The sequence below is a fragment of the Aquarana catesbeiana genome, linkage group LG01, assembly GCF_042186555.1.
Source record: "Aquarana catesbeiana isolate 2022-GZ linkage group LG01, ASM4218655v1, whole genome shotgun sequence".
Lineage (NCBI taxonomy): Eukaryota > Metazoa > Chordata > Amphibia > Anura > Ranidae > Aquarana > Aquarana catesbeiana.
In genome coordinates this window covers 653,665,025-653,691,525 of record NC_133324.1, presented here as the reverse complement: position 1 = coordinate 653,691,525, position 26,501 = coordinate 653,665,025, and the positions used below count along the sequence as shown (strand labels likewise).

The window sequence follows — 26,501 nt, the reverse complement described above, 5'->3', positions numbered from 1 at the left end:
CTCATCAATTAATAAAACCTGTGCTATAAAACAATATAAATATAATGCGTAACACAAAAAAGGGATGTGCACTAAAAGTTAAATATGCTATAAAGTGCTCGTGCTCCGTGAATCGCACACAGTCCATAATGATATAAAGATGATAAACATAGTCCATAAAAATGATTACAGTGATAAGGTGTCTTCATGCAATGTGCACTCCTCACCTTAAGGGCTTAGAAAGTAAGCCTATAGTTGCTATCAACAGTTAGCCGGGATCATCCTTATGTCTCCCATTAGTATACTGGCTGCTGTATGCTGATGCTCCACACTGGTCACCTCCTGCTCCTGATAATAGCCCAGCCTTAAAAGGATACCAGTAACTCCTGGTCACTTCCACCAAGCCTCCTCACATATGCCACATAGGGAAAACGATAGAGGCATACAATAGTGTGATACCGTCTGACAAATGTTTAATCTTTAGAAAACACTCAATATACATTCAACTCACATTTGCATAATAAAACAACGCTTGTAAAGTGCTGTAGTGCTGTGGTAGTGAGGGGGGATAGGGTCACCTGAATCCCGGATCTGCAGCGCCGGTTTCACAGCGTTCAGTATATCCTATGCCTCCTCTCCAGACCACTTCCTGCTTCCCACACGCCAGACAATCGGGCTCCTCCTACCGGTTTCGTCACAGATCTCGTGACTTCCTCTGGGACTTCTGAGCACTACAGCACTTTACAAGCGTTGTTTTATTATGCAAATGTGAGTTGAATGTATATTGAGTGTTTTTTTACAGATTAAACATTTGTCAGACGGTATCACACTATTGTGTGCCTCTATCATTTTCCCTATGTGGCATATGTGAGGAGGCTTGGTGGAAGTGACCATGAGTTACTGGTATCCTTTTAAAGCTGGGCTATTAGGAGCAGGAGGTGTCCAGTGTGGAGCTTCAGCATACAGCAGCCAGTATACTAATAGGAGACATAAGGATGGTCCCGGCTAACTGCTGATTGCAACTATAGGCTTACTTTCTAAGCCCTTAAGGTGAGGGTACAACCGATGGGGGAGGAGTGCACATTGCATGAAGACACCTTATCGCTTTATTCATTTTTATGGACTTTGTTTATTATCTTTATATCATTATGGACTGTGTGCGATTAACGGAGCACGAGCACTTTATAGCATATTTAACTTTTAGTGCAAGTCACTTTTTTATGTTATGCATTATATTGTTTTATAGCACAGGTTTTATTAATTGATGAGTATTAGTAGTGCGGCACAGTATATGTACTGTGGAGAAACTTTGCACTTGATAACATGAGTATGGCAGTTCTATAACACCTTTTTGTGTTTTTTGTTTTCTTAAACAGGATTTAAGGCGATTCCTCTATAAAAAGCTTCCGAGGTAAGGCAGTTTTTGTTTATACGCTGACAGCCGTACTTGCTTTGTTTGTGGCATAGTTCAGTCCCCCGGTGCTTCTCCTTCTATGCCCAGCTATAGGCTTGCAATATTAAAGTAGAACTATGTCCTCCCATTAAAAAAAAATATCTGTGTGCCTTAGCATGTAATTATAAGTACATCCACACTTAGTTTTAGTCCCCATGAAAAGTCATACACTTGTTGATCCTGCTATTGAAGTCCATCTCATGCAGCTTCCTGTGATGTGGAAATGATTCTGCACTGCTCCTGCATTCAGAGCAGAGTTGCCACACTTATGTGGGTCATGTGTGCTTGCACTACAGAAAGGTTCCTGCACACACTTGCAGCTTCTTCCCAGATCTTTCTGTCACAGCTGAATCTTAGACCATTCTGACCGGCAAAAGTTCGACACTTTCTAATAGTGCTGAGGTTTGCCCAACCTTTTCTGCCTCGTGCACATTCCTATTGATTAGTGAGGCTGCCCATCATGGTATAGTGTAATAGGGCATTAGGAATGCTCAGCCATTGGGCTTAATTGCATGGTTTCAGCAAAAAAAGACACAGGGCCATCAAATTCAACCTTAAAGTGGGGTTCCACCCAAAAAAACAAACATACCTGAAAAATTCTAAAAAAAAAAACATTTGGATATTTTTTTTTTTTTTTTTTACTTACCTCTAAATGCCTGTTGCTAGGTGGTCCCTCGTAGTCTGCCTCTTCCTTTGCCTGGGCTGGTGACTTCACTTCCCCCTCGGCACAGGAAGGGCTCCGCTCTGTTCCCTCCCTCCTGTCAATCATCTGGGACCCATTACAGGTCCCAGGTGATTGAGCGGCCAATCACGGCGCGCGGCGCCGCTCGCGCATGCGCAGTGGGTACCAGGCTGTGAAGCCACAGCCCGGCGCCCACAATTGAAATGCCGGCGCCGACGAGCGGAGGGGGGGGTTGAGCGGGGCTTCGATCCCCCGCATCGCTGGACCCAGGGACAGGTAAGTGTCCAATTAAAAGTCAGCAGCTGCAGTATTTGTAGCTGCTGACTTTTAATTTTTTTTTTTTTAATGGACCCTCTGGGTGGAACCCCACTTTAAAGTGATACTAAAGTCTAGTTTTTTTTTTCTTTAAAAATAACAAACATGTTATGCTTACCTGCTCTGTGTAATGGTTTTGCACAGAGCAGCCCAGATCCTCCTCTTCTCGGGTCCCTTGCTGGAGATCCTAGCCCCTCCCTCCTGTTGACTGCCCCCAGAGCAAGTGGCTTGCTGTGGGGGCACCCAAGCTGAGTCACAGCTCTGTGTGTCCATTCAGACATGGAGCCGCGGCTCGGACCCACCCCTCTCTCCTCATTGGCTAACAGCGGGAGGCAATGGCGCCGCTGATGTCTCAGCCAATCAGGAGGGAGAGTCCCAGGATGGCCAAGGCACTCTTACACATGGCTGGATCCAGATGGGGTACAGGTAAGCATTCTTTCTTACAGGTTGCAGGAAAAGAAAATCCCTTGATTCCCCCATCAACACTGATTGTCCTGTTGTGTTCTGCTGATGGGGAACCTTCCCTGCCGGCAGAACACAATATTCACTATAGCCGCCAACAGTAATCGCATGCAAAAAATCTAATAGGCTGGTTGTACTAAAGTCGATCGATGGATCAATTTCAGTACAGCCAGCCTACGCATAAATGGATCAAATCTCGGACCCTGCTGACCGGCCAAGATTCAAGCCATTAATGGCCAGCTTTAGCGTGGTAGCTGTGCCTGTCAGAACCACCCAGCATTTGCCCACGGCACAAAGGTTTAGGAGTCTACTGCAGTCATAGGTGCCAATGGGGCTTAACTGCTGGAGGAGTATTTAAAGTAAAACTATAGGCAAAACTTTTTTTTTTTTTTTTTTTTTTTCATTATGAATAGAGTAAGGGAAGGTTATAACCCCTGTACAAATAAAAAATAACTGTCACTTCCCTGACAAAATGGACCATGTGACATTTAAAATAAAAACTAAAAATAGATGTACATGAATAGAACTATACAAAACTGTCTTTAAACCTACAGAGGACAGACTGTACGTAAGATGCATTTCATGGCGGAGTATGTATTTAGCAATTGTTTTCTGTCTTGTTTATTGTGACATTTAATGAATGCATTATCCCGCAAACATTCAAATTATTGTGGTTTTACAGTGTGGAAGGACTTCATGCCATTGTGGTTTCTGACAGAGATGGTGTTCCTGTTCTTAAAGGTGAGAAGGGAAGTGTATACCACAGGAAAGAACATCTTCAGTGTATGAATACTATAAAAATCTCAAATTGTTATTTAACAATAGCTTCCAACCAGTATGGATTAAAGCTGCATTTACATTGTGCAGTTGTGGTATGGTGTAATTTCAATGCCTATTGCATGCAGTAGCTTTCATCCAAAAAATAAATGAAAAAAATGATGTGTTGTTGGAAACCACAATAGAGATGCAACAAATAGGCTTTTTTAACTCCCCAAACTAAAATTCAGAGGTGTGAGTGCAGCCATAAGCCGGGTATACACTATTAGTTTATTTTCGTTCAACCCGCAAAATCTGTTGGCTCTGATCGGGAGCTGCTGTACCAACCATGCAAGGTTAGTTCAGCGATCTCCCCCCGCTAAGCTGTTGTGTTATGACGGGGGGGGGGGGGGGGGGGGGGGGGGGGTTGCCCCCCCGGTGCCCCCCCCCGGTGCCCCCCCCCCCCCCCCGCAAGAACTCTCTGATCAGCGCTATCTGTTATTTTCCAGCATGCACGTCCGACAGGCTGAACGTCGGCCGTTTTTTTCTTTGAACCAGCTGTTGTCTCCCAACATTCGGCCTGTGTGTACTCGGCTTAAAGCTGGCAATACACTGCTTGTGGGTGGATTTGGGTGGTGGATTTGATTTAAATCAAGTCTATTTAAATCTTGATTTAAAGCACTAGTAAAAAAGTTTGATTTAAATCATAATTTTTAAAGAGCAACTGTCATCTCTGTCCCCCAGCGGCTCCTCCTCTGACCCGCTGTTGACTCACCGACAGTTCCATTCACTTTAAAGAGGAAGTAAACCCTGGTGGGTTTTACTTCCTCTTTCTTTCCCTGCAAAGGTAAAGCATAATGCCCATTTTGTGTCACTTACCTGACACAGAAGCCCACGATGTCGCCGTTGTCCCCACGAGCAAGGAGCTTCCATTTTTGCCCCTCTTCCTTCCAGGGGCCGCAAACTCCGGCTTTGTGACTGGCCGGAGTCACGCAACGTCACTCCCGCGCATGAGCCACCAGTCACGGCATGACCCCAGCTAGAAACGGCACAGTGTACCCTTTTTAAAGTGCGCATGCGCTAAATGACTCATCGTACAGGGAATTGTAAATATCTCCTAAACCTTGTAGGTTTAGGAGATATTACCAGCACCTACAGGTAAGCTTTAATCTAGGCTTACCTGTAGGTGAAAGTAGTTGTAAAGGGTTTACAACCACTTTAATGGGATGGCTGGTGAGGCGGCAGTGACACAACAAGGTGAGTGGATGCCCGCTAACAGGCGCTGCCATAATGGATCTGAAATGACAGGTGCTCTTTAAATGTAAGGACTTATTCTTGCTGGTAGTTAGAATCTTTAAAATTTGCAAACAAAATGAAGGTTTCCTATTTAGAATAATAAACTGTCAGGTTAGTAAAACCGCAATATCAGAACCAATTCAATCATACAGTTTGTAGAGTTTGTAGATTTGGTTTATAGATTTGCAAAAAAATGGGATAAAGGAATATTCCTGAACTTTGGTTTATCTTATGGCACCTGTGAAATTGTGTGAATGCATCAGTGCAGTGCATGTTATCTCAGCTTGTAGCGCTTGGATTCATTGAATGAGTTTACCAAAAATGTAAATATTGCAGAATACACAGCCTCATGCTACATAACTAAGCTCAATTTCATGCTGAATAAACTAAATTATTAATATATCTTAAAAAGAAAGTGATCTTTAGATGGATTCTTACCCCAAAAGCATTTTATTCAAATACATTTGATAAAAATAAAAAAAAAAATCTGATTTAAATAAAAAAAAAAATATATATAATATAATATATATAAATATAATAAATCCTTTTTTTTTTTTTTTAAATCATGGATTTTTATCCACCCTGTATACGTAATAAGTACAACAGTCCCAATCAAAAGATGCATACAACGCTGCGTAATAGAAGGTGTCAGAACACTTCCATATTCACCACGTGGGCCATCACCAGCAACTGAATGGACTCTTACCAGAATCAATGGACTCTATTATGGAGTCGAACATACAATGCTAAGACCCATTTGGTTTGATCAGTTACTCATTACATCTCCAATTCCCCAGTGGTATATTGGCTGTACATGGCAACAGTAGTAATGCAGGATTACTGTTCCCATGTATATTTTAGGGCTGCAACTAACTATTATTTTCATAATCGATTAATCAGCCAATTATTTTTTCGATTAATCGGATAAAATCATAAAAAAAAAAACATAATATGCCATTTTTCCATTTATTTAAAAGTAATAATGAAAAAACTGAGTGTTACACTCGAACTGCAGAATAAAACGCCAATGATGGAGTACTATTCCTCCCGGGAACACCAGTGATGGGGTACTATTCCACCCAGGAACACCAATGATGGGGCACTATTCCCCTCCCAGGAACACCAATGGGGCACTATTCCCCCCCTTCCAGGAAAACCAATGATGGGGCACTACAATTCCACCCACCCCCTGGAACACCAATGATGGGGCACCCCCCCGGAATACTTAGGAGTTAGGATGGGGCACTTGTCATAAAAATTCATGTACTGTGTATGTACTGAGTTTTTACTATACTATTAGCCATTAGCCGCTACCTTTCACAGTCAGTGTGCAGCTCGGCTCTCCTCACAGCTACTTCTCGCCTCTTTGTTTCCTTGAGGCGGCAGCAGGCGGGGCTGAGAAGACCAGTGGGGAACTGACGTCAGCGAGGAGGAGAGGTGCGGACGTGCCTGGTCACATACTGCGGTGCCTTGTACACAGGAGGATTTATTTAACGGACGGACAGGGAGGAAGGTGCGGACCAACTAATCGATAATGAAAATCGTTGAAAACGATTTTCATTATTGATTATTATCGATAATATCGATTAATCGTTTCAGCCCTAGTATATTTAATATACCACTGGGGAATTGGAGATATCATGATGAACGCTGGTGTCATAACTGGTCACCATGACAACTGCAGATCAAACCAAGTGTAAGGCAGGCCAAACATTATCTAATTTTCTTTCCTCCCACCTGTGCTGAATGCAACTAATTTGGGAAATTGCTTGATTCCCCCATCAGCACAGTCGGTGTTGACAGTGGAATCCCTCCCGCAGTGCTGTTGTGTTCTACCGGTGGGAAACCTTCCCTGCTGGCAGAAAACACAATGATTAGTGTTGCCGGTTATAGCCAGGATAAAAACCTGACAGGCTGGTTGTACTCAAGTCAGTCGATAGAACAACTTGCATACAACCAGGGTGCCCATACATGGATTTAAATTCAGATGGTCCCTGCTGAAGTGAATGAATTTTGATCCATGAATGGCCAGCTTAAGATGGCAGCTCCCTTGGCTGTAAATAATAGGAGGGTTTAGTTTTACTTTAACAAACACTAGCTCATCATTGTATAGCTTAATTTCCATTAGGAAATTACCACTGTAGACTTGTCGTCAGGTAGTCATTATTTTCTTTATTCAACCAGCCTAAACCATGGCTTATCTAATGTAAGTAACATTTATTTTGAGTATAACGTGCCTAGTCTCTAGTATACTGCAAAAAGTAATGAATTGGAAACCGCTTTGACCATTTCAGCTCTTTGGATTACGAGCATAATCCGAGGTTCCACTGTACATCTAAAGTACTCGCATATCAAAGCGAGTTTTCCCATTGAAGTGAATGGAAACGAAAATAATTTGTTCCGCATTGACTTCAATGGGATGCAATACCGCATGTGGCCAGAGGCGGGGGCGGCTCCGGAGAGCCTCGGAAACGGCCGAAAAGGCCCGAGGGACACTTCGGCTGACCTTGGCAAACCTCGGAAAGACTTCCTACCCAAGATTTGCCAAGGTCAGCCGTGCTGCACTTTGCCTTTCCGTCCTTTTCTGAACGGGACGTTCGGCTCTGCTCGGATCCGGTGCCCCCCCCACCTTACACCAAAAGCGGTACTGCACACCACTTTGGCCTGAATTGTGCTCGCTTTGCGAGACAACACTCGCAAACCGAGTTAGGATTTATAAAAATACAGCGCTCGTTAACCGCCTTACTCGCAATCGGAGGTTCCACTGTAGTACATATGTCCAGAGAGTGTTGGGTTAGGCATAAGCTAATGGTTGCCGTAGCAGCCACCAGCTTGTGCTAGCTTTTCTCAGCCTGCTTCCCGGCTGTAAAGTGAAAGTGATCCAGCAGCTATATACCCAGTGCAGGTGGCACACTGTGAAAGTTCTAATTCTAGCACTACAGCTCACATTTTACACTAAACTGATGAGCTGTAAAGACTTTTAAAGTGTTGTCTATCATATTTTTGGGCACCGTAGTTTCTCGCTATATCAGAGCACATACAATTTTTAAGACTTGGCATGTTTGGTATCTATTTACTCAACGCAACCACATCTTTTATATTTTACCTGCAAATGGGTATTATATTGTGTGTGTTTTGCACTAAAATTCATTGTATTATATTTTTTCCTGCAAATATGCATTTTAATTAGCGGTTGCGCAAATATCGTTCAGCATAAAACGTGCAACAACTATCTTTTTATTCTACAGGTCCTCTGCTTTCAGAAAATATATAATGTTCCAGGGGTTTTAAGTAAATGTTATAGACAGAAATGCAGATTTATTTATATGTGTGCAAAAAAATGAAAACGTTGCTCTAGTTTCGAAGTGGTTAAAAGACTGAAAAGAAAATGTTAACAATAAATTTTTTCTGTTCAATTCAAAATAGTTGCCAATGAAAACGCTCCTGAGTATGCCTTGCGGCCTAGTTTTCTGTCTACGTTTGCGCTGGCTACTGACCAGGGAAGTAAGCTGGGACTCTCAAAAAACAAGAGTATCATCTGCTACTATAACACATATCAGGTATGTGATGCTGTATCCATAGCTTCAAGTAAAGTTGTATACTGATTAAGAAAAAGTATTTGCAGTTTGATTTCTAAAATGCAATTTAAATGCAGAATGAATCAACAGCACACCTTTGTTGATAGGAACCAATGAAAGTGAACTTATTCACCTAGTATTTGGCACCATTTTGGGCATAGGGTAACCTTTACACGTGCCATTTGTTTAACTCCTTGCCGATGACGGCAGAACAGCTCCCTTGCGCGAATTGCTGTATCTGTACAGTGGGCGCTTTAAGGGGTATGGGGGCGCGCCCACGCCGCCGCGTCACCTTTAGGAGCCGATGTGTGTGCCCGGCGTCCGCGACGTCTGGAAATGTGCGGTTAGCGGAAACAAATTGAGCTCCTCATTGAGCAAAGCAGTTTGCCGCACCTGTATAGACAGCCTAGTGAAGGATGACCCGGTAGTCTCCTGTCAGAAAATGCTGACTTCTGTTTGAGCTTATGTCCATGTTCAGCTCATTTAAAACTCATTGCTAAAATCCAAGTCCCCTCAGAGGGTCCATCTCCAGTTAGGACTTCAGCCGGTCCTAGCACTCCACAGCAGAGTGCGGAGAGTGAATACTTTGAGGCTGAAGCCAGATCTACCCGTTCTTCTCCAGAAGAATCGGGGTCAGATACAGGGCCCAGGGATAGAGAATCTGCAAAGGGTTCGAGGTATAAGTTATCATTGGAAGATGTAGATGACTTATTAAAGGCTATCGATACGACACTTGACATAGAAGAGAAAGTACAATTGTCTAATCCTGACCTTATGTACGAAAGTTTGCATAAGAAAAAGGCTAGAGGTTTTTCCTGTGCATAGTTCCCTTCTTAATACTAATAAGCTGGAGTGGGGAAAATCCAGAGAGAAAACCTTTCTTTTCCGGTAACCTTAAAAGAAGGTTTCCATTTGAAGAGGACGCAGCGCAGCCATGGAACAAAAATCCTAAGTTAGAGGCACCTCTTTCAAAAGTTTCAAAAAACTCAAACCTAGTGTTTGACAATATGGGCAAGCTTTGGGATCCCATGAATAAAAGAGGAGATATCCTTCTTCACCGGGCCTGGGATTTGTAAACCAGCTCTTGCCTCCACTTGTGTAGCCAGAAATTTAGAAGTATGGTTGATACAAATACAAACGCATTTGTTGGCAGGTACCTCTAGAGAACAGATTCTGCAATCTTTCCCTCTCCTCTTCCGTGTAGTGCGGTTTTCGGCTGATTCTTCCGCAGAGTCGGTAAGAATGACACCTAAGACCTCGGCCTTAGTGAATTCGGTCAGAATAAGCCTATGGCTTAAAACCTGGTCAGGCGACGCTGCCTCAGTTATGCCTATGTGGTCTTCCCTTAACAGGCGATCATCTTATTGGCCCAGGTCTGCAAGAGGCGCTGGAACGCACGGTCGATAGAAAAAAGGCCTTTCCAGAGAACAAGAAAAAGCTGACAGCTAGAAAAAAATGTTGTGGCCAAAGTAGGCAGCAAGGTCAAAGAAAAAGGGACAATAGGCCCAAAAAAGCATTGGACAGGGTACAAAGGCAGGTGTAAAGGGGGCATCTTGTTTAACCCTCCTCAACTACCCGCCAAGCCACAGTGACTCGTGTCTCCCAGTGGGAGGAAGGTTGGGGGCTTTTCTCCCACAGTGGGGAGCAGTCACCTCAAGTCCATTTATACTGGACCTAGTGACCAATGGGTACAGGCTGGAATTTTCTTGCCAGCCACCAGAGCACTTATTGGTCACCGTCCCTCCCAAAGATCGGGTAAAAGCGACGGCCCTGGGTCTCCAAATTGGAGACTTGATAGATCAAAAGGTTCTGGGGGAAATATCGACTTATCCTGAACCTTCGGTCTCTAAATCGTTTGGACAGGTCCAAGCACTTTCGTATGGAGACTGTGTTCTCAATCAAAAACCTGCTTCATGGACACTTTGGATTTGAGGGATGCCTATCTGCACATCCCTATTCATCCAGCCTTCCAAAGATTCTTGAGACTAGCAGACAAGATGGGAACAGAGATTCGGCACTTTCAATTTCAAGCCCTCCCCTTCGGTTTGTCCTCAGCCCCATGCATCTTTTTCAAAGGTGCTGGCCCTGTTAAGGTTAAAGGCAATAACTATTATCCCCTGGACGATCTCCTAGTGGTGGCAGAGTCATACCAAAAATTATTAGCTGATCTCCAGACCGTACAGGACTTCCTTCAATCTCTAGGCTGGTTAATAAAGAGAAGTCTTCTTTAATTCTGGCCCAGAAAGGGACATATCTGGGATACGAATTTTGCTCAGTAGACCAAAAAGTTTTTCTCGCGCGGGAAAAGGTCTCAAGAATGACGCAAACAATGTCAGCCTTACAGACCAATCAGTCGGTCTCACTGAGAGAAGTCTCGAGCAGTGGGTCTGACCGCTTGCTTTCCCACAGTGCCATGGGCAAGATTTCATCAATGCCCATTACAGCTGTTTCCACTAAGGAACTCGGACAGAGACGCAAGTTCCCTGGAATCAAGGGTCTTGTTACCCTCCAGGGTAAAAAGAAGCTTGTGGTGATGGAGGACATACCTTCACCTAACAAGAGGTCTACCATGGTCCATTCCTATTTCCCAGAAGATCACAACGAATGCGAGTTCCTGGGGGTGGGGAGCCACAATGGGCAACACAATGGCGCAGGGAGAATGGTCCTTAAGGGAAGCAAGAGCTTCATCGAATCAAAGAGAACTTCTAGCAGTTCAGAGAGCCTTGCAGGCATTTCAGACAGAAATAAGGGGTCACAAGCTCCAGATTCTAGCTAACAATATCTCTACTGTTGCATACCTCAACAAACAGGGAGGTATGGGGAGTCAGATACTTCAATCTATCGCCCAGGAGATTTTATCATGGGCGGAAAGAAATCTAGCCCCAATTATAGTAGTGTACCTGAAGGGGACACAACTGTCTGGCAAATTATCTCAGCCGCTACCGGGTATGTCGAGACAATTGGTTTCTTCATCCAGAAATCTTTGCGGGTCTCACCGACAGATGGGGATGTCCCGAAGCGAAACTGTTCGCAAATCAGAGCAATTGCAAGACAGAGAAGTTCTTTTCCCTGAACCCAGCAGATCAATCGTTGGGGATCAATGCTCTGGCAAATACATGGCCATTCGGCCTCTGTTGCACCTTCCCATCAATCATGCTAATTTCGGAAGTCCTCCAGAAGTTTCTTCTAGAAGAAACAGATCTTATCCTAATAGCCCCTTTTTGGCCCAAGAGGCCATGGGTTTTCCCTGTTACAGGTACTCAGTCTTCCCAAGAGACAAGACTTATTGTCGCAGGGTCCAGTGTCGCACGAACAGGTGGCTTCCTTAAACTTGACGACCTGGTAACTGAAGAAAAGATACTAAGCGCCCAGGGGTTCTCTGAAAAGGTAGTCAAGACCCTGGTGTAGAAAACCGGTCACTAGAGCCATATATTCCAAGGTCTGGAAGAAATTGAACTGAATTTATCTGAAAATCAAAGAATGACTCATGATGATCCATCAATTTTGGAATTTTTCGAATTCCAGAGGCTGTCAAGAGGCTGTCAACAAAGGTCTTTCAGTTAGTACTTTAAAAGTACAGACGGCAGCTGTTTTTCTCCAATTTTCTCTCTTGGAAAATCCCACTATAGCTAGATTCTTTTAATAATTTCTAGGTCCAGGCCAGTAGTGGTTAGAAGTTGTCCAACCTGGGATCTGTCCCTGGTGCTTCAAAGCCTGGTAGAGTTACTGGAGGATACAGTGGGGACGGAAAGTATTCAGACCCCCTTAAATTTTTCACTCTTTGTTATATTGCAGCCATTTGCTAAAATAATTTACGTTCATTCTTTTTTCTCATTAATGTACACACAGCACCCCATATTGACACAGAATTGTTGACATTTTTGAGATTTATTAAAAAAGAAAAACTGAAATATTACATGATCCTAAGTATTCAGACCCTTTGCTCAGTATTTAGTAGAAGCACCCTTTTGATCTAATACAGCCATGAGTATTTTTGGGAAAGATGCAACAAGTTTTTCACATCTGGATTTGGGGATCCTCTGCCATTCCTCCTTGCAGATCCTCTCCAGTTCTGTCAGGTTGGATGGTAAACGTTGGTGGACAGCCATTTTTAGGTCTCTCCAGAGATGCTCAATTGGGTTTAAGTCAGGGCTCTGGCTGGGCTATTCAAGAACAGTCACGGAGTTGTTGTGAAGCCACTCCTTCGTTATTTTAGCTGTGTGCTTAGGGTCATTGTCTTGTTGGAAGGTAAACCTTTGGCCCAGTCTGAGGTCCTGAGCACTCTGGAGAAGGTTTTCCTCCAGGATATCCCTGTACTTGGCCGCATTCATCTTTCCCTCGATTGCAACCAGTAGTCCTGTCCCTGCAGCTGAAAAGCACCCCCACAGCATGATGCTGCCACCACCATGCTTCACTGTTGGGGACTGTATTGAACAGGTGATGAGCAGTGCCTGTTTTTCTCCATACACACCGCTTAGAATTAAGGCCAAAAACTTCTATCTTGGTCTCATCAGATCAGAGCATCTTATTTCTCACCATCTTGGAGTCCTTCAGGTGTTTTTTTAGCAAACTCCTTGCGGGCCTTCATGCGTCTTGCACTGAGGAGAGGCTTCCGTCGGGCCACTCTGCCATAAATCCCCGACTGGTGGAGGGCTGCAGTGATGGTTGACTTTCTACAACTTTCTCCCATCTCCCGACTGCATCTCTGGAGCTCAGCCACAGTGATCTTTGGGTTCTTCTTTACCTCTCTCACCAAGGCTCTTCTCCCCCGATAGCTCAGTTTGGCTGGATGGCCAGCTCTAGGAAGGGTTCTGGTTGTCCCAAACATCTTCTATTTAAGGATTATGGAGGCCACTGTGCTCTTGGGAACCTTAAGTGCAGCAGAATTTTTTTTTGTAACCTTGGCCAGATCTGTGCCTTGCCACAATTCTGTCTCTGAGCTCTTCAGGCAGTTCCTTTTGACCTCATGATTCTCATTTGCTCTGACATGCACTGTGAGCTGTAAGGTCTTATATAGACAGGTGTGTGGCTTTCCTAATCAAGTCAAACACAGCTGGACTCAAATGAAGGTGTAGAACCATCTCAAGGATGATCAGAAGAAATGGACCGCACCTGAGTTAAATATATGAATAATTGAACTAAGAATCCCCCTCGGATTGGGACTTTAACAGACCACCAGACCCATTAAAGTAAAAAAATATTTTATTGATCTACTTTAAAAAAGACGTAAAAGCGTCTATAGCATACAGTATATTAAAAAATAAAAAAAAAATTAAAAAAAATCATTCCATACAGCATAGAGACAGAATCAAAAACCGAGAAAATCTACAAGGTGACAATAATTAATGTACTCTCATGGGGGGTGGTGTTCCCCCGATACCCGACGCGTTTCCGGTAACTCTGGTACCTTCATCAGGGGTTTTGAGAGTTGTAAATGTTGTGTACATGTATGGATTCCCTAGGAGTGACTTTGTGTTCAAGTAGCACCCATGGCCCCTCAGATCAAATATTGTATTTTCATTTGTGCCAGACCGAAATGATATAAGAATAGTATATATGTTGACAAAATTATATCAAACCGAATAATACGTGAGCCAACTAGGGGAAAACCATTCATAGGAGCCTGTTACATGCCGGTGTTCTGCCGAGAAAGTTCCGCTTGGCGGATAAGGACCCCCTCAGTCCTGCGCAGTAGTATTCGGCGGAAATAACCAAAGGTGAATAGGTGAAAATCAGCTGTACACGGCGCCTGTAAGAGGGCCCCTCGCGGGCTCGCTTCGCTCGCCACGCTTCGGGCACGGCCTCGCTTCGCTCAGGTCTTTTTGATTCCCCCTCTAGGTCCACTTGGATGGTGGGGAAAGAACCTGGACCTAGGGCGCAGGCGCCATGTACAGCTGATTGAAGAGTTTGAGCTTCAGCTATCTCCGGCGGCTGACAGTAGTTCGTACTTTGCAGGTGCTGCGCCTGCGCAGTACAGAGGGGGGTCCTTATCCGCCGAGGGAACTTTCTCGGCAAGACACCGTCTGCATGCCGGGAGGAGAAATATCCAGGGACAGTCCCATAATGGTTGGCTCAAAGACAATTCCTTCAAATATGTGGGTCTCACAGAGGGGTGCCTGCCTCAGTCGGTGCTAGCACCCCTCTGTGAGACCCACATATTTGAAGTAATTTAGACCTTTTGTAGTTCACCAAAGGACTACCAAGAAAGGAAATTTTTGTTTTTTAGACATTAGAAGAATTCTTCTCGTCTACCTTGAGGTGTCACCAAGACCTTGGGCTGAAAGGGCTGGAGCCTCACTGTAACAAATTTGCAAGGCTGCCACATGGTCCACTTTTTCAACCTTCACTAAGCATTATCGCCTGGATCTCCTATCTGCTCAGGAGCAGGCATTTGGTCGTAAGGTCCTTCAGGCAGTTGTCCCTCCCTAGACTGCTAAGTTCTGGCTCATCGTATCATTGCTGTCCTGGAAGACACTTGGAGAAAAGCTGAGACTTACCGATAGCTCCTTTTCTGAGAGTCTTCCAGGACAGCGGATCGGACAGGGTCAGGATGTCAGCGGACATGTCACCGCTGACATCCGTCACTCCATAGACTAGCATGGAGCGCCCGTTCAGATCCGCCGACAAAACTAACAGGTGGATCTGAATGGTCCGACAGTGTGAAAGGGGCCTTAACCTACCAGAATGTCTTTGGAGTGTGGGAGGTAATTGGAGGAAACACATGCAAACTCCATGCAGATAACATCCTGACCGGGATTTGGACTGAGAAGCCCAGCACTGCAAGGCAGAATTGCTAACTACTAAGCCGCAGTGCTGCCTTACATGCGTTTCCTTGCTGCTCCACAGTATGCACTGAAATTGGCTAGGGCAGTGACACAGGGGAGTGGTCATGTCACTTACCTCATCATATCACAGTGCTCAGGCCTAGTAACTGACTTCTAGTTTTGGACACTATCACAGAGGGCGCAGGTCACATGCTTTGACATACTCCTGAATGCTGGGTATTCTTGCTGGCTGCAGAGGAGCAAGGGCTTGTGAGAGAGTACATGTAAGATGTCTACAAGGGGGTCAAGGGAGAGGTGCCCTGCTGCTTTTCCAACGCAATACTGGATCTGACAAAGTGTATGGATTATTTGGGGGGATATGTACAGCAATGCTATCTAGTACACATTATCAAAGTATGCTAAACAATAGCAACATATTATTCAATTTCTAACCAAAGCTGAAATCCTAGTTAATGTGACATTCAGGGTAAGAGATTATTGTGTAATGGAATTTGAAATCTTTTTTTCTAACACTTGTTCACTTCAGGTAATACCAGTACTCCATGTGCTATCTTTATGCCTCAATAAATAGATGTAGTGCCAGGTTTTACCTGCGGGTGTCAGTAGAAACAAGATCTAAAAACGCATTTATATATGCTGCCAAAGCAGGAAAGAGGTAGCAACTGCTACGTGAAAACTAAATGAAAGCTTCAGAAGCAACGGATTCACCTTTCTATTGTATACTGATTCTTTAGGGCTCATGCACACAGGACGTGTTAAAACGTCTTTTATTTTTGCGTTTAGCCGCAGTTTTACATTCGTGTTATTGCGCGTTTTCCCATGTTTTTTGACGTTAGCGTTTTGGGGCGTTTTTTCATTAAAAACACTCCCTATAATGTAAAAACGCCTAAAAAGTCAGCCGCGTTTTTTTGGCGTTTTTCGTTTTTACTGCTCCTGAAAGCACATGCTGTCCTTTTTTTCTAGTGCCCCTAAATGCTTATGCCTCCAAACGCCTCTGACAGTTTGTGTGCATGGACACATAGGCTAACATGGAGGGGCTTTTAGAAGCAGTTAAAAAAAACCCGTCAAACGCCCCTAACAGCAGCTGTAAAAACGTCCTGTGTGCATGAGCCCTCAGTAATAACTTACTGCTCCTGTTAAAAGCCTTACAGATATGTTTAAAGCTATGTAAAACATTAAAAATAAGTGCCTGTACTGTCTTGACCTGCTCTGCACATGCTCAGTTGTTCCCCATTTTTAGGCTATGCCAAATTTGTAGAGGCTGATCTGCTGACAGCCTTAAAGCAGAATTAAACCCTCCTATCCTTTACAGCCAAGAAAGCTGCTTCAGTTTGAGCTGCAACTGCCATGGTGCTGCACATGTTACTCAGTTATGATCCCAGCCATTTGATAGTTTGATTGAGGACACAGGCAAAGCAATCATGGCATTTCAAGAATGTAACTGTTTTTTGAAACCGTTAAATCTATTGGTCTTGTTCCACTTTATAATTTACTGCTGCTCAGGGCTTCAGCAAAATGGCAGCCTCCAGCTTGAAGAAACAGAAGCAATGCTGCATGCAATTTACAGCACAGGCTAATTTTGGTAGCATAATTATTAATGTGAAATATATGTTCCTTGCTAAAGAACATTATATATATTTTTTTATCAAGTTGCATTTGCACGCGCACAACAAATGATCTCTGTAATGCTTGTAATATGATTAGCTCCTGTGATTGTGAGCTCCATCTAGTGGCCATAATGCAGTATTTTTTTTTTTTTCAGGTATTCAGGTAAAATATCGCATTATGGCAACTAGATGTTGAATCATAGGAGATGAACATATTCGAAACAATACAGAAATGTGTTGTGCCTAAGCAAATGCTTAACCTTTTCCCACCCAGTCCCAGCAAGCCTTTAATAGGGTCTGTTCACCCTGTGGGGCGGGAAGGATAGGTAATCATGTGAGCACTGTGATTGGCTGTAACAGTGGTCACATGAAAGGGAGCCGGTTCCCCTGGCTAGCAGTCATTGGGATCGAGAGCGGTTTTTATCACCTTGGTCTCTGTGCTAGGAGCACACAGTGACATGACTTCATAAAGGGGTGCTATTGCTCCTTATAATCCACAAGCAAGATGGGTCCTTGATTAAGCTGATCTCCGGACACAAATAATTACTTTTAAATATAGCCCTCAATAGCCACAAATAGTCACTTTGCTAGCACAAAATGCCTTTGCAAACACATCTATTACCTTGTAAAAGTATCAGTGACATCATCACTATGCTGTGCGTAGCCTTTTTATTTTGCTGTTTATCTTCGTTTTCTATTCACGTTCCAGTCAGCCCCCCTTCTCCATTCTGGTCTTGGCCAAAATGATACACTGTACTTCTGAAGCCTCCTGGGATGTAAATGTCACATACTGTATCCCAGGAGGTATAGGCACCTATTCATGGAAGGAGCAGAGGGGTGGTAGGTGGCTGCCTAAACCTGGAAGGAACAGCTTCCTCCTGATAATGTCACAAAGAAATATGGCGGTGTAGCAGTGGAGAAGCAGTTTGCAGCAGGACAGTGCTGGATCTGCTGAATGGATGAGTATCTGATTTGGGAATAACCCAGAATCAAGTAAGCAAAGGGTAAAAAAAAAAAAAAATGTAATAAATTGAGGGTTAGAGTGAAGTTCCTCTTCAAGATCATCTGTATCGTGTGGTAGGGGGTGCCTGGCAGAAAGAACTGCAAATGTTTTGGTTGACCTGTTGCATATGTGTTTCAATTAAGTAGTTAGGCTTTGTACTGGAGTTTAGTTTTAAGAGTTTGATTTTTTTTATTTTTATTTTATTTTATTTTTTTACATAAAGCAATTATTAATGTTAACCACTTGCTAACAGGGCACTTCCTGACCAGGCCAATTTTCAGCTTTCAGCACTGTCACGCTTTGAATGACAATTGCACGGTCATGCAACACTTTACCAAAACTACATTTTTATCATTTTTTCACACAAATAGAGCTTTCTTTTGGTGGTATTTATTCACAAAAAATATACCGAAAAAAATGTGAAAAAATAAATAATTTTTCTCCTTCACTGATGTGCACTGATGAGGTGGCACTGATAGGCAACACTATGCACTGATAGGGGACACTGGTTGGCACTAATTAGCAGCACTGGCGGGCACAGATTGTGACCAATGTCCCTGTAACAGAAGTCGAGAAAGGGGAAGGTCTGGTGTCCCCAGTAACACACTTCTATCCCTGTAACATAATAAAACGAAGGATGCGCCCCGGGACTTTAAATGAAGTGGGTACCGTTTCCGCCAGTAAACATAACAGTAGTAAATACAGTATATGGTTTATTAAGTAAAATTGTTTACATGCATAGATATCACCAACAGTTGCCAATGTAAAAAGATACATAAACAAGGAATATTGGTACATAAATGTAATAGCAGTCATAGTACATGGGCATCATACTATCCAACGCGTTTCGCGAGATCCAGCTCGCTCTTCAGGGGTGGATGTGTGTAACAATGTACCACCTAGCTTGACCATGGCTACATGTGTGCGGCTCCAAGATGGCGGCAGCAGGTGCCTCACCAGGGAGCTGAGGGGGCGGAGTCAGATGGGACCCTGCCAGGGGCCAAATGGAGAGCAGGCATGGCACGGGTGTAGTGATGTATCCCTAGAGACCTCGTTAGTCCATAAAGAGTATAGGCTGAGTATGGTGAATATCTTAAAAATAAGAGTAATGAATCACAGCAGGCAACCTCCACAGCTGTGTGTGTCCTCAGTGAAGAGTGAAACTGTAACAGAAGTCGGTTACAGTCTTTCTTCTATGCTGGCAGCTGATCATGTGTTAAAGGGCCACTGTGATTGGCGCTTTACCCTATTCTGTGATCAGCCGAGTTCAAAGGACATGCAGATCACGAGTGTGCCGACTGTGCGCTGCCAAGGGTACGTGAGCAGCGCAATCACGAGAGGATGTCAATTGATGCCCTCCCGGCACTGGGAAGCCGTCTTTCAGCTATAGTGCAGGTGGAAAGTGGTTAAAGAAGATATGCACACCAATAAAAAAAAAATTGAGACATGCTCTGCTAACCTCCCTGAAAATGCTAGTGCTTTGGCCATATGTGAAGTCAAAATATTGTGTCTGCATAATTGATCCAGGTCTTTGACTCAAAGTACTATGACCACTAGGTTAGCATGACAGGCAGACAGCAAGCTTTTTCAGGAGCAGTCGCCAGCAGCAAACTATGTATTTTTTATTTTACATAAGCTGTAGAATCATGACTTTGCAGTGTCTTAAATCATTTGTCTGTGTTACAGATAGTGCAGTTCAACAGACTGCCACTGGTTGTCAGCTTCATAGCCAGCAGCAATGCCAACACAGGTATGTATTTTTATATACATCTCACTTTTAAACTTCTTTCTCAGATCTGTTTGTTGGTGATATCTAGTATGCAAATGTATCAGAAAGCAAGCATCTGTCCTCAGATTGCATCCACAAAGTATGACAGGCCAGTACTACTGTTTTTTTTGTGCAGCCTTCTTTCAGACACACAAGCATTAGCAGGGGGAGGTATAAGCTTTCCAAATCGCCCACTAATGCAGTCAGCTAAAGCCCTGCTGCATAAGCAAGCTTAAACCAAACCCAGTTGAAATACTGTATGCACTTTACATTATGACAGCTCGCACCAGTCACATTTCTTGTAACAGACACTGTTGGTCGGTTAGCGAAGTGGTAATGTAGTAAGCAATATGGATGCCAAAGCTCAGGCAGGTTGCACTGTAACCGTGCAGTAAAAGAGCAATGCTTATCTGGATTCCCAAGGGCACACTCGGTCTCGGAGCACAAGCTAAAGGTGTTTTCCATACACCCAGGCTGAAGCAATAACGGAAATAGAAAGCTGGCAACTCGAAGCATCCACATACAAAAATCTTTATTTGCTAAAGGGTGAATACAAGGTAAAAAGGCTTAGGTGTTTCAGCCCACAGCCTTAGTCCTAGCTATGACTAAGGCTGTGGGCCGAAACGCGTAAGTTTATTTTACCTTGTATTCACTCTGTAACAAAGATTTTTGCATGTGGATGCTTCGAGTTGCCGGCTGTCTATATCTGAGGTTGCACTGTAGGTGCCTGCTTATGTTAAATCTAATTGTTTTTTATTTTCTCTTCTAAGGTTTGATACTCAGCTTAGAGAAAGAGCTCGGTACTTTGTTTGAAGAACTTCGGCAAGTTGTGGAAAACTCCTGAACAAACCAGTTATGATTTTATGGACTTTTCACATGATGGAGAGTTGCTGTTTCCAAAGCTGACCGCTATTAGACAGCCTAAAGAAACCTGTACTACTTCACAGCCTAGGCGGGAGCTCTGCTTTGCTGTGGAAATGGTGCACTTCTTGTAGAAAAGGTCTGTATTCTGTAACAATTATCCAGATGCACACCAATAAGGGTATCACTGTGGAGGAAATGATCCCATTTTGGGGAATATTTTGTATGAAATCATATTATTCCTTGTCTAGCAACAACCTTACAAATAAATTGTAAATCAACACAGCTTGTTTTAATATTAACCCTCAGCTCTTTTTTTTTTTTTTTTTTTTTCTTTTCCTCCTTTCTCGCGAAAATTGCATAAGGCTGTCAAGATTCAACACAACTTATTAAATTCATTTATATTTCCTTCATTGCTCAAATTTGGTACAATTTTCAGTCTAAATAAAACTTGCATATATAGAATGTTAAATTTATATTAAAAGTTTTCTTCCTTTTTTTCTTAAATATGCGAGACACATTTTTTTGAGTTAGACACACTTTCATTATTCCTATATAGGGCAAAAGTGACAGGTTCTTTTACAAAAAACAACCCTTTACCTGCTTCTATTCACTTTCAAAGTGTTCCCACCACTTTGAATGCTCTATTGAATGCATCAGGAAATATTCGGTCCTGTCAGTTAAAAGAAGTATGTTGTTGTTTTTTTGTTTTTTGTTTTTTTCCTCCATCATACTTACCTAGGTGGATGCAGCATGGGTCCAATGCTGCATCTGTGCCCGGCGCCTCTGCACTGAAAATCGATCGATCGAACATCGCTGATCGCTCGGTTTTTACATCGCCATTATAAAAAGCAGAAGAGAAGGGTCAGCAATGACCTCCATTGCTATTTAATACCACAAACTGCTTTAAGGATGCTGTGAATTTCAAACAAGAGCGTTCACAACTACTGACTACGTCCTTCTGGTGACAAAACACGTAGGGTGGAGCCATGGCATATGACTTCATTAAGGTTCAGCATGGACCACTGCCATCTTGCTGGTTGGCCACCTCAATGGTTTGTATATGCTGTTTGCCAATCTTCTGAATGTAAGTGCAATACCTAATTAAAATTATCTGGTTTTAAAACATACTATACCACAAGGAGGCTGTTCTTTTTCTTTTGGTATATATGGTTATTTTGGAGAGTTTTACAAGTGCTGCGGCACTGGATCGTGAAGGTTACATCTAAAGACTAGCTACCTAGCTGTTGGCTTGATTTGTTACACAGGGCTATTTGGCTGCTACTGAGGCAGCCAAATATGTCTGGTAAGAGTTTGCACAATTGAAGTGGCGGTGTTGGTGGAGGCCTTTTCTACCAAATTATTCACCACCTGAGGATCACTTTACATATGAGTGTTTGGACTGATCGTATCCTAATTGGGATCCTGTGAATATCTGCACCATATGTTTTTTAGCATACATTCCTGATATTTTTTTTTTTCGGATATGTAACCTTGTTTGGTACAATTTTGGATCTAGGTGTATTGGTTATATATGTGTGTGTGTGTGTGTATATATATATATATGTGTGTATGTATGTAAAAAAAAAAAAACAGCCCTCAAAAATTCTGCTCGCAATTTGCAAGTGGAATTTAATGCAGGACGAGTGAGGAGTGGGGGTGGACCAGGCTGATCCTTTCCTGGCTGAAACGATTAGCCAGGAACCTGTCAGCCGGAAGACACAGAGTGGCCGGGTCCGAACTGCCCTGGTGCCGCTTTGAGCTGAGGCTGCAGCGCTCCCCTCCCTCCCTCTCTCATCCTCTTGTCTTGTGTATCACACACACACAGCAGGGATGTCCTGCTGTGTGTCACGGAGCTGGTTGAGTCTGTTTGGAGCGCGGTGTAACAAGGTCCCGCCCCCCTAGACCAGCTTGTGTGATAGTATCAGTGTTCCACCAGTGAAACGAGCCAGTCTAGGGAGGCGGGACCTTGTTACACCGCGTGCCGAACACAGACCCAGCCAGCTCCGTGACATACAGCGGGACATCCCCGCTGTGTGTGTGATTCCGTTCAGGTCAGTCTATTTTGATGTTGGGGCACAGAAAATCTGCATTGATGGGGCACAGTCAAGCTGCATTGATGGGGCACAGTGAGGCTGCGTTCACGGGCACAGTGAGGCTGCAATGATGGGCATAGTAAGAGTGCATTGATGGGCATAGTGAGGCTGCATTCATGGGCACCGTAAAGCTGCATTTGATGGACACCATAAAGTTGCATTTGACGGGTACAGTGAGGCTGCATTGACGGGCACAGTGAGGCTGCATTGACGGGCACAGTGAGGCTGCATTGACGGGCACAGTGAGGCTGCATTGACGGGCACAGTGAGGCTGCATTGACGGGCACAGTGAGGCTGCATTGACGGGCACAGTGAGGCTGCATCGATGGGCACAGTGAGGCTGCATCGATGGGCACAGTGAGGCTGCATCGATGGGCACAGTGAGGCTGCATCGACGGGCACAGTGAGGCTGCATCGACGGGCACAGTGAGGGTGCATTCATGGGCACCGTAAAGTTGCATTTGATGGGCACAATGAGGCTGCATTTGATGGGTACTGATATGCTTTATGTTAATATTGTTAAAGTTGTTTATTTTTGGAACTTAATTCTGCTTAAAACATTTGACAGTGTAATTTCATGAGATAATTTACAAGGGTGTGTTTAGGGGCGGACTTAGGGGTGGGGCAGGGGACAGGTTGGGTGGGGCAACAGGTGGTGAGTAACTCTTAAGGTCTGGCTAGTGGCTCAGGACTTGAAATTTTGAGCCCTGTATATATAATATACACTTTATATTGAAGAACATGAACAAGAGATGGAGACCTTACAAACTGATTTTACCTTGGTACAAGATGTCCTTGAATACCATGAAAACCGAAAAAATCATCTGTGCATTAGAGTCCTACTGGAATCAGAGGAGGATCTCTTGGACTCTGTTATGGCCATATTCCAAGTGGTGTCCCTGGATAGATTAGAGATGGACAAAGTCCATTGTGTGCTCAGCTGCAAAACAGCCAATGCCCCCCTGTTTTTGTAATAATTTGTGTATTTCACGTTTTTTAAAATATTATAATAGCAATATTTACAAAAATATTAATAAAATCATTAAGCTGAATACCCTTAAGTCAAGGTTTCTGAACCGGGGTTCTTTTAGAAGTCCCCAGAGATTCTGCGGTAAACTACCCATCAGTCACTGACAGGTAGATCGCATCACCTCCACCAACCGATGCAGAGCTAGGCAGGGAAGCAGCTGTGATGGTCTTAACTGTGGCCTGCTGTTCCCTGCCGGCCCCCTCCTGTCCAGCCCGGGTGTTTATGAAATCACCTGGGATAGAGGGGGGGGACGAAGAACAGCTTACCACAAGAGGACTCAATACTGCCGCTTCCCTGTGTTGCTCTGCATATAATGGAAACTGCTGCTAGTGTAATGTGCTCTCTTGTGTGCCTCATACTTTGCCCTGCTGACCCCATATACAGTACACTGTTTCTCAAGTTGGACCCCGAATTGAGCATTTGTGCAGAAAAAAGCCAGCGCAAGTTTCATATGAAATTGTTACGTTTTAATATTAATTCTAATATTTAATGCTATTTATAAAAATAATAATTATTGTTCTAGCAACAGCTTGCTGATCAAACCAATGTTCCTTGAGCTGTAGATGTGAATATTTTAGGGACTCCGTAAGATCTAGAAATTAAAGAACTCTGCCTCTCTGAAAAAGCTACTGTAGTGTAAACCGTTACATTTCTGTCTGGGCATGGCAGTGATGATTGAAGTTTAAAAAATGTCTTAAGCCTTGTACACACGATCGGATTGTTGGCCAACAAAACCGTGGACTTTTGTCTGAAGGGAGTTGGCCCAAACTTGTCTTGCATACACACGACACACAATTGTTGGCCAACAAACACGAACAGTGATGTACTATGTTGTTTTTCAGCTGTTTGCACCACCCTTTGGGCTCCTTCTGCTAATTTCGTGTTAGTAGAAGTTTGGCGAGTGTTGATTCGCACTTTTCATTTTGCGCTTTTCAGTTTGTTTCTGAATGGCTATTTGTCAACCAACCATTTTGCAGAATCAGAGGAGATAACATGTTATTTATTATTGGCCTTGGAGTTATTGCTTTGACCCAAGTCCAGTCCAGGAACAGGAGGATTTCTTGGACCAAAAATTGGTTGCTTTATTAATCGTGACCAATTATGTCATATGCCATTGCTGCAGGAGCTCTAGGCGAATAATCCAGATGATTTTCGGAATTATCTCCGGATGACGGACCCCTGCTTTCACCAACTCTTGGCATTGTTGACCCCCTATATTAAGAAGCAGGACACATGCATGAGGCTTTTATTTTATTTTTTGGTTGAATAATAATGATTTGATTTGGTATATTTTCTATATTTTTGGATGCATAGAATTCACTTTTTGGTTAAGTTCAATTGGCAGATAGCATGTCTAATTTTATTTGTTTTCTTTTTTTAATGCACAATAAAAAAAATTGTGGAGAATAATACTTGGCTATGTGTTTTACTTCAAATGACAGTTTGGGAGTAGACAGTTACATTTTAAAAAAATACGATGTAATATTGACGAGGGACACCAACATAGTTGTATCTTTGATCTTAAAAACTACGGGATAATGGTGTTGTGGTAACTTGCCCAAATGAAGAAGAAAAAAATATATATATATATTATTCTTGATATCACTAGAAAAAAAAGCCTTTGAAAATTAATTTGCAATAACTCCATCAGTATCACCAGCAAAGCAGCTTCATTAATATCCCATTGAAGAAGAGAATTGTGCGCTGCATTTTGAGATTTAATCATTTGCCACGTCGCAAATGTTAATTCTCCATTGCGAGCACTAGTTTACAAGACCGACCTTCTGGCTCGTCCTTGCTTCCGAGCATGCATGTACTTTGGACTTTTGTCCGACGGACTTGTGACATTTTGTCCGTGGAAAACTTTAAAACCTGCCATCCAACATTTGTCCGCAGAAAATTGTCCGATGGAGCATACAAACGGTCTGATTTTCCGCCAACAGCCTGTCATCACGCATTTTCCGTTGGAAAATCTGATCGTGTGTATGAGGCTTTAGATTTGCCAAGCACTTTTACACACAGATGTATTGTATGTAAGCTTACTCAGTAGTGCAATTAACACACAAAAGTAAATAAATGTGTTTATCCAGTTATTCACATTGGCGCCAAACACCTTAAAAGAGAATGTTGGGTTTACATACAAATATACTTACTCACCTAAATCATTGCAGCATTGGTTCCCCCCCCCCCCCCCAGTCACTGGCTCTCTGCTCTGCCCCCGGGCTGTGGAGGGGGCAGGAGCAGCTGGCTTAGGCTCTCAGCGGTGTGCTGAGAAGCTGGGCCAGCTGCTGATCAGGCATCTGGGCAGATCCCAACATTGTCAGGATCCTTACAGAGGCTGGACCGGCACTGTGATGTCAGCTGACAGTGGGCTTCAGCCCACTGTTGGCTGAATCCGGGACACAGGGAGTGCAGAACTAAGTGCACTCCTGTGATCACCAAATGAAATATGGCCAAAAAAACTTTGTGCATACTTCTCCTTTAAAACACATCTATAATGAGCTTATCTAGGTATAAAGATTAATGCTGAACACTTAAGGCCGCTTTCACACTGCGGCGGTGGTAAAGCGCCGCTCGTTTTAGCAGCACTTTACTGTCGTTTTAGTGGGGTTTTTTGGCCGCTAGCGGGGTGCTTTTAACCCCTGCTAGCGGCCGAAGAAAGGGTTAAAATCGCCCGTGTTGCAGCACTTCGGAAACACTGCCCATTCATTTAAGTAAGCAGGGGTGGTGTAAGAGCACTGTATACAGCACTCCTACACCACCCAAAGATGCTGCTTGCAGGACTTTTTTTCCCATCCCATAAGCGCACCATCCAGTGTGAAAGCACTTG

The 26,501-nt window shown here is 43.5% G+C and overlaps 1 protein-coding gene across 1 annotated transcript in view; it reads left to right on the top strand.

Moving 5' to 3' along the window:
• Positions 1-20,828, top strand: part of LAMTOR3 (late endosomal/lysosomal adaptor, MAPK and MTOR activator 3) — a 31,691-nt gene extending 10,863 nt beyond the window's left edge. Inside the window, exons 3-7 of the mRNA XM_073601490.1 lie at positions 1,356-1,390; positions 3,574-3,632; positions 8,370-8,503; positions 19,603-19,666; positions 20,455-20,828. Coding sequence (XP_073457591.1) covers positions 1,356-1,390; positions 3,574-3,632; positions 8,370-8,503; positions 19,603-19,666; positions 20,455-20,528 — 366 coding nt within the window. The 3' untranslated portion in view covers positions 20,529-20,828. The remainder of the gene's footprint in view (positions 1-1,355; positions 1,391-3,573; positions 3,633-8,369; positions 8,504-19,602; positions 19,667-20,454) is intronic.
• The last annotated feature ends 5,673 nt before the right edge of the window (positions 20,829-26,501 follow it).